This window comes from Clytia hemisphaerica, unplaced genomic scaffold, assembly GCF_902728285.1.
Source record: "Clytia hemisphaerica strain Z4C2 unplaced genomic scaffold, Clytia hemisphaerica genome assembly, whole genome shotgun sequence".
Lineage (NCBI taxonomy): Eukaryota > Metazoa > Cnidaria > Hydrozoa > Leptothecata > Clytiidae > Clytia > Clytia hemisphaerica.
The window spans coordinates 1-8668 of NW_027104009.1; the positions used below are offsets into that span (position 1 = coordinate 1).

At 37.9% G+C, this 8668-nt stretch overlaps 1 protein-coding gene and 1 long non-coding RNA gene across 2 annotated transcripts; one reads left to right on the forward strand and one right to left on the reverse strand.

Moving 5' to 3' along the window:
* Positions 1-843: 843 nt before the first annotated feature.
* On the reverse strand, positions 844-1972 carry LOC136811362 (uncharacterized). Its single transcript, XR_010847234.1, has 3 exons — positions 1890-1972; positions 1167-1345; positions 844-946 (listed from the first exon to the last, which is right to left on the reverse strand). It is a non-coding gene; the product is annotated as an uncharacterized lncRNA (long non-coding RNA).
* Positions 1973-5120: 3148 nt separating this feature from the next.
* Positions 5121-5819, forward strand: LOC136811361 (piggyBac transposable element-derived protein 4-like). Its single transcript, XM_067067969.1, has one exon. It carries the CDS (start codon positions 5121-5123, stop codon positions 5817-5819), a length of 699 nt encoding a protein of 232 aa, XP_066924070.1.
* Positions 5820-8668: the final 2849 nt, after the last annotated feature.

Sequence of the window (8668 nt, forward strand, 5' to 3'; positions counted from 1 at the left end):
GTTCAACATAGTAGAACATCCAATTTCGGCATTTATTTGCTATCCAATGGATAAGTGAATAATTATAGAATTATTAGAATAAATTAAGAAAATTTAGAATTGAGAAACTTTAGAATTTTTCGTCTAAAAGCCTTCTGGTCCCAGCAGCCGGTCAAGTTATAAATTTTTGATATTCCAAATGCGAGAAAAACCTTGAAACGTCTTATGATGGATTCATGAAAAGCAGTTCGTTTAGATTGTTTCAGAATATCATTATGGTAATATCATTATGCTAAGGGAAGAAGACTTCGGGTGTTTTAGTATTTTAAGAATCTATCATTATTTACCGTGGGTATGCAGGCTGAACTATTCTCATTTTCAAGGCCTGGTGTCCTTGCCCTGCAAAGCCTGAGGTTTCTTTGCTTCTGAATTTCGTGGAACCTTGTGCACCATTCTTTTTCAGATTTTGGATTTCTCTACCTGAAATGCTGGGACTTAGAGGGTCATTGATTTCAGGTGGGAGTTTTAAGTAGTGGTGGAACCTCATTTTTCCACACTATGAATACCATAGAAGTGTGATATGGCCTTATGTGTTAACGGTTTGAATACCTTTAAAATAATTGCGATGTGCAGCTAAACTTCGTGGAAGTCTGGTAACTTCATCAGTTGGTTTCAAAGAAAGCAATGACTTATCAATTATAAGAACGTCTTTGCCAAGATACCATGGCTTCTTTGAATACACAGAGTCAAACCATAACCTATCGAGTGACCTAAATGTAAATAGAGACATATTAAGATGATAATTAGAGGAGAACAAAAGAATGGTATCATTAATTTCGATGAAAACTTAATTCAATTACTTTGCTACACCTTGAAATATTCCATGCATGTAGTCAAACGGTATATTCCAAATTACATCAATAAAAGGCAGTTGACCAAGGATTGAGTATCCACGTGTACCGAAAACCTTAAAAGGAATCAAAAGAAGAAAAAACTACATTGGCTGTGTGCTAATGAGCATCTAACTTACGTATGTAAATGTCAGTATAACTTAAGTAATCGATATTTATTCTCAGTACAATGAAAAAGAATGATAAACAGAAGCAAAAAAAGATTTCCTTATGTACCTATTTTAGCCCTACATACAGCAGAATTCAGGAAAATATCAAATTATTATTTCAACTAACTGTTTCTTTTGTTTCTAAAGCAACCATAGCTTGTCCGAGTGTTCTCAGTTGAGTTCTTTGTTGTTGATTTTCAACAAATGGAAAAACTACATTTGAAGCCACAGTTTCTCACTCAATCTCACAGCAGCTGCATCCGTAGTAACCATTAGATTGAACCATTTCTTGAACCAAACATTTGGCTAATATAAAAGAAGAAATTCTAGATTAATTTGATTAATTTGTTACAATTTCTTAAGTATAAGATTTTGGGAGTAGACCTAACTGGGGTTAGGTCCCAGTGAAAAAATTAGGTTCCCCATGAGTTTTGAGTCCCCCTAAAGATTCACGATTCATTTTGACCCTCGAGACTTTTAAAAGTTCGTTCCACAAAAAAAGGTTTATTCGATGTAAATTATGAAGGTTAAAGCCAACCATTAAGATGAAATATTCAGCTCCCATGTTAAATAATGCAATTTCAGCTCCCCATCATGTACATTAGATAGCCCCCCCAAATATTTGAAAAATCTTTAGCTCCCACTTATTTGGGCTCTTTGGAGGGTGGAACCCAGCCTCAACTAACAGGGGCAGCTGATGCTATGTAATAAGATTTAGCAAATATCATCTTACTAAATCGTTGGAAAGCAGAGTGCCAATCTTTCTAAAATGAGAAGCGAGGATTTTTTTCTTTTGGAAACACACAAAAAAAACTTTGGAATTCATATTCAATATTCTATACAAATTTACCTGGTAGATCAAACAGTCCACTAATTATTGTTATTTTTCCCTCCACCTCTTTACCACTTTCTTCTTCAATGATTGAAAATTCTTTAAATTGAAAAAAAATAAGTATAACATGAATGAGAAAGGAGCAAAGATTTTATCTGGCAAGTAAGTATTATTTAAATAGTCAATGCGCAGGTAAAAACTGAGATCTTCCGCACAAGAAGTGGATTATTAAGATGTTGTCCCGTAAGATTGTTTTGAAATCAAGACAGCATCAGCAATACCATCTTTATCATCCTAGGGGCTAAGCTAAACCGACGACATGAACCGTCTACAAATTCATAGCTATATCAAAATAGACAAAATAGGCAGCTTTTTTATGGGGTTAAAAAGTTACAAATGATAATGAGTATACAGAGTTTTGAATAAAGACTACCATCTTGTCAACTATAAGAAACTCTAATAGTGTTTAATAGATGCATGCATGCATTATTGTTTCCCCATAGAAAACAAAACCTGTTCCAACTCAAAAAAACAACATCAAAACACAAAATTCAATTCAAATTTTTTTTTTGTTCTTTTCTAAATGTAAAATATATCTTTGTAAATTCTTCACAGGATGCAAATTTTAGACAAAGATTATATAAATAAAAAAAAGCTAAAAATATCTTCCAGTAAAGTACAAACTCTTTGTTTATTATAGAAAATTATTAATTCCAGAATTACACAGAGCAGCATACAGAGTTTTTGAATCAGAAATTTGTAACAATTACTTCTTAAGATTTATTTTTATTGACTCTCAACAAAATGGTCGTTATTTTGGGTTTCACAGTGCGCATACTTGTCTTCAGGTCCAGTCAAAGGTGTAAAACAATTCTTGCAATAGAAGAACTTGCATACTTCATCATCTTGTATGCCTAGAATGTGGTACATCTGGCTTATTGTTGTGGGAAAGTTGTTTGGTTTTGGTAGGTGAAGTGATGTTAGAAGAAGGAGATCTCTCAGTCCTTTGTCAAATTGTGTCTTCTTGAAAACACCATGTGAAGAAGCATTGAGTTCTCTAGAGATAAATTGACTCCATTACATAATGGTTTAGGTTCAACATATGGGCGTGTGGTATCAAATATAGAACTGTCATCATCGTAGCCACAATCGTCAGCATTGATGTTCATCATATTGTGTGCTTCAGCTCAAATATATGCAGATGAGAGTCAAATCAATACAATAATATTGTATGTATAATTATTTCAAAAGCAAGCATGCAAACACTTTTTCTGCCCCCCTTATGAGCTTAACCCTTAGCCCACGCGGGACGCACATGTGCGTCCGCGCCTATATACGAGGGACGCACATGTGCGTCCTGAGAGGGAGTCATCTTTGAGCTGAGTTTCTGAGCTATAGGTTTGTTTATATCCTGATTGGTTGGGATCAGGTGAAAATAGATTAAATTTCCGTTCTTTTGATACCAACCTTTTGAGTCACGCATGCGCAGAAGTCTCAGAAAGCCGTCTCAAAGTTACATCATATTTTCGAGTCGCGGGAAAAACAACAAATCATTTGCTAAAAATTATGGAAAGATTTAAGACTTCTTCAGAGCAAAATGAAGCCATTAAAAACTTTATTAACAACCTCTCAGATGTTGAAGTGGATGATAACATAGATGAGGGATCTTCTGATGATGGTAAGATTTGTTTATGTTCACTTTTTTACTCAATTTTTCCTATTTTTTCTCAAATTTTGTGGTAGATTTGCCTTCAGAAGTAATATACCAAGTAAATTTTAGGATCTTGGGACAAACATGAAGGGAAGGGAAGTATTTAGTGGGCTAATTCTAGTAGTCAGGAGGCTCAGTTACTTAGTTTTTCTTTTGTTTTTCCTCTAAGACTTTGACAATGACGACTACAACCCAGGAGCGGGGAATCAGGACGAGTATCGTAGAAGTGACGTCTCATCAGATGAGGAGAGTTTGTTGGATACCGATAAAGAAAGACTGACATCTGACTCAAACTCTGAGTCAGATGGTGAAGTCAGCATGAGTTCTCTTCCCTCATCCCCTGTAATACCTAAAAAAACTCCTTCACCTACTCCATCATCCAAGTCCTCCGAATTACTAACCGATCCCTCGGACATTGAGCGCACCCCGCCCTTGTCGCCCACTTCATCTCTCCCGGACAAACCAGGTTCTCCCCCGCCTTCGTCGCCCACTTCATCTCTCCCGGATATACCACGGTCTCCCCCTCCCAAAGAAAAAGACTCTGATTTTAGTGACTGTGAATTTATTGAAGAAACCAATACACAAATAAACACTAATAAGAAAGAAAGGGTCACTCGCTCTACATATAATCAAGCAAATGCGGAAACATCAACTTGTCGTGATCCTGATCCAAAAGATGGTGCAACCGCTAGCCGTGGTAGAGTTGGTCGTGGTGGCGGAAGAGCTGGTCGACGAGGTGGTAGAAGAGCTGGTCGTTCTGGTCGTGGCGTATCTGGTCGTGGCGTATCTGGTCGTGGCGTAGCTGGTCGTGGCGTAGCTAGTCGTGTTACTCGTCGAAGGGGACCCCGCATCCGCGGCCCCGGAATCCCTCGCCGATATGCTTTAGGTCGTCAAGGACATAGTACCATAAATGATTTTGTTGAGAACGACACCGACGATGATAATCATGATCTTCAACCTTCTACCGAACATGGTACACAGGATTCAGTAGCTGAAGGAAATTTTACCGCCAAAGGTGTCGTTCGCCGTGCCAAGAGAAAACTTCCTCAATCAAAGAAAACGAATAAAAACCAGTGGACCGAAGAAAGCCAAAACACGTGCTGCTACTAAAAAGAAAGGTGAAAAGAACTTAGAATTTGTGTGGGATACTAAAAGCAGGGACTACCGTGAATTTCCATTTGCTGGAGATCTTGGGATAAAGATTGAACCTTACGACCCGACTTGCCCGTTAGAAATTTTGAAAGTCTTTCTAACAGATACATTGATTGAGGACATCGTGAAGCACACAAATACATATGCTGCTCTGGTTAGAGACCTTCCCGAGGTCAAGGAAAGAATGGCAAACACCCATAGAAGTCTTTTTGCTTTATGGACTGATCTTACCAAGGATGAATTATGGGTCTATTTTTGCTTGCAAATTCTTATGGGAATGATTCACAAACCCCGATACCACCTTTATTGGAGTAGGAAATTTCATCATCACCACACCTATCTTCAGTCGTCTTATGAGAAGGGACAGATTTGAGCAGATTCGAAAGATGATTCACTTCACTGATCCCTTGAGCGAGAATCCTGAAGCCAGTCTATCAAAGCTTGATACGTTTTTTCAATCGCTCCGCACTAAATTCCGGGAAGTCTATGTACCCACCCAACACGTCGCTGTCGATGAGTACCTCACTCTCTGGAAAGGACGCTTGAGGTTCCGGATGTACATCCCAAACAAGAGAGAGAGGTATGGCATCAAAATCTACATGCTATGCGAAAGCAGCACTGGCTACCTTAGTGATTTCATCGTGTACACTGGTGCTGATACTATCTACCCTGCACCAGACGTACCCTTACCGAAAAACTTTCTTGAGTACACCAACCCATCCAAAGTTGTCCTATCACTTATGACTGGATACTACAACAAAGGATACAATCTTGCTCTGGATAATTTGTACACCTCTCCCGAATTACTGAAAGCATTGTACACAAATGGTACTGACGCCTACGGTACTTTGAGAAAAAAAGAAGGTCTACCTGAAGATTTTTGGCAGTGGGATCCTGTCAAAGGGGTGGGGGAGCCAGCAGAAGTGAAGTATTGTGATAAAACCTACATGGTTATGAGGTGGAACGATGCCTACAAAACGAAAAAGAAGAAAGTTGTCTCGATGTTATCAACAAAACCACAGCGCGCAAATTCAAGAAACCGAAAAATTGCACCATTCCACCAAACAGCCAATCCGCAAGCCTGACGTCATCGTGGAGTACAATAAAACGATGGGAGGCATTGATAATCTCAGCCGGGTGATTGTGCCGTATGCTTTAGCCCGCAAAGGAGTCAAATGGTACCGCAAGCTCGCTGAAGTCTTTATGGACTTCTGCATTTACAACGCGTACGTGATTTGGAAACAGCTCAATGAAAGCAAGAAAACCCACTACGATTTCCGGGAGCAGCTAGTCAATGCCATCATAATGCATCACCTTCACGATGAAGGCCCTAAAGGCCCTGGAGGCTACACACCTAAGGCTAAACAAACCACCATTGACAACCCTTTGAGGTTGAAGGGAAAGCATTTCAGTGAGTTCATACCCATTCAACCTCCTGACACCAAACGGAAACGGAAAAAATGCCATCGATGCACAATGATGGGAAAGCGCGTTGACACGTCTCACTACTGTCCGAAATGCAACATACCACTATGCTATGAAGTATGCTTCAGGATCTACCACACAAAGAAGCACTATGCTCAAAACTATGACAATGACCCTGTTTCCTCTGAAACAGAAGAGGTAACTGAATCAGAGGATGGGCTTAGTGAACACGAAGACTGAATTTTATTGACTCCTACATCCGTACTGATACCGCGATGACTTCATTTGATTTATTGCTATTTGCTTGGTTCAAAATGACTGTTTTTAGCAAAAACATTTATATTTTGTTATATTTTACCTACTTTTGGTATTTATATTAGCTTTTACAGCTGTTCATTCCATATTTTCAATGATAGGATACTGTGTACATTTGTTGTATTTTTTTCTCAAAAAACCGGCATTTTTTTGAAAAAATTGAAGATTTTGACAGTGAAAATTCCTCCGTGTGACCAAATGAAGGCCAATTCTCTATGATTTTCTATTTTGGTATCATATAGTGAACCTATTTCAGCAGTTGGTTTCAATTAGGAAAGACTTCTCCCCACTTTTATTTTTTTATTTACGGAAAGTGTCCGAAAAATGCAATTTTTTGAAATTAGCATTTTTTTTACATAAATTTTGCTAAAATATTGTTAAATTTGTGTACCTGATAGGCCTATTTCTCTTTGATTTTATGAAAATAGATTCATTTAGCTTTCAAATGCTTTTTATTTGAAGTCTCTAGCTAGCTCTGGTGTTGAGAGCCGGCTTTTTTTGGAAATAGTGCGTTTTTGCAAAAAACACTGCGCGCACGGGGGCTGATTTATTAGAATTAAGCGGAGTCAAAGGGTTAAGTCGTGTCAGATTTTTATTAAATTCCATCCTTCTTTATTTCAATTATTGATCCCATATTATATTTTTTTACAGAAGAATTTAATTCTATTTTAAAATAAGAAATAATATCCCCATCCCTTTCCTATAGGTTTGCTGGAATCTTTCACTATTTCCCTAGTCATGAAGACAGAAATATTACGGTTTATATATACTTGTAAAAAAAAGGTCTTATTGTGAAATCCAAGGACCGCGGTTGAGAACTGTCATAAAGACAGCAAAACTGCAGGGTGTTTACTTTCAATAGACCTGTTCACTCTTCCATCCGCCATATTCAGGCCATATTGAATTGTATGAAAAAATTTAGGTGGCCAAATTCCAGTGGTGCATTGAAAATATGTAAAACCTATCCAAAAAGAAAGTATTAATATAGCCCATCTTTTATTGTTCTAATGATTATAATATAGAATATAGATGCTTTGTTGTCTTTTTAATCTTTGTGTAAACTTTGTATGTTTTGCAAATTTTCCAATTAAACCCAACCACAGCTTTTTTGTTCCTGTATTTTTGCATACAATTCAAGATGGCAGATGGAAAGGCAAAAGATCTATTCTCGATAGATATGATTTCTGCCCAACTCATCAACAACCCTGCTGACACACCGGACTTCATGAACACTGGACAAGAAAGTCCAGGTGTCAGATGAGAATACTTTCTTTTACAACCAGACAAATCTCAACACCGAAGTCCAGTGCGCATTATTTTTGAAACACATGTGTCCGGTGTCCAGAAGTTTGAAAAATTAACACCGGACTAAGACAGAACTAAAGGTTTCCGGTGTGGCTGAATGATACTTTTTGGCACTGGACAAAACATCGGACTGTCCGGTGCGTTGTTGGCGCAGGGTTGCACTCATCATCATAGTTTGACCTTTTCCTCTGTGACCGATCAACTCTTTTTTTATCTATAAAACGACGCAAACACAAGTTATTTGTGATTGCAGCCCTACACTGTATTATAATGCCGACATACCTTGTTTAATTATATATATAGCGGCCATCATAGCTAACTTAACTTAATCTTGCATCACATCCCGTGAGAGTGGGTAGCTTGCATCAGTGGCTGGAGGCTAACATGCATACAGTAGCCCTCAAATGAATGACCTTGCTGGTTATTGAAATAAACTATATTCAGCTATATTCAGCTTTTTATTTGACGTCAACTAGATCAGACTCTTTTGCAACGCTCTTCGGAAAAATGGCTGAAAACAAATAAAAACATCAAAATTCATGAAATAACATCAAAATGGATAAAGATCAGCCTTTCGAAGCAGCCTCACCACCTCAAGCTTGCACGCCGTCAAGATGTACTGAAGACGAAGACCTGGATCGCTTAACATGCAAAAAATGTAAAAGATCAGTTCATTATGAGTGCACACAGTTACCCCTGTATCAACTACAAATATTCGTGACATCCTACAACGATCATTACTTATGTTCAAACTGCGTACGAATAACGAAAAACCTAAGAAATAAAGTGGGAAAAAAACTCAAACATGATGCAAAATGAACTTTAAAAGAAAGACGACGTCATCACAAACTGAACAATGAGGTCAACACCAACACCAAACCCGTGATTC

Excerpts from the sequence above, each read along its gene's own strand:
- LOC136811361 (XM_067067969.1), top strand. The coding sequence starts at position 5,121 with ATGATTCACTTCACTGATCCCTTGAGCGAGAATCCTGAAGCCAGTCTA.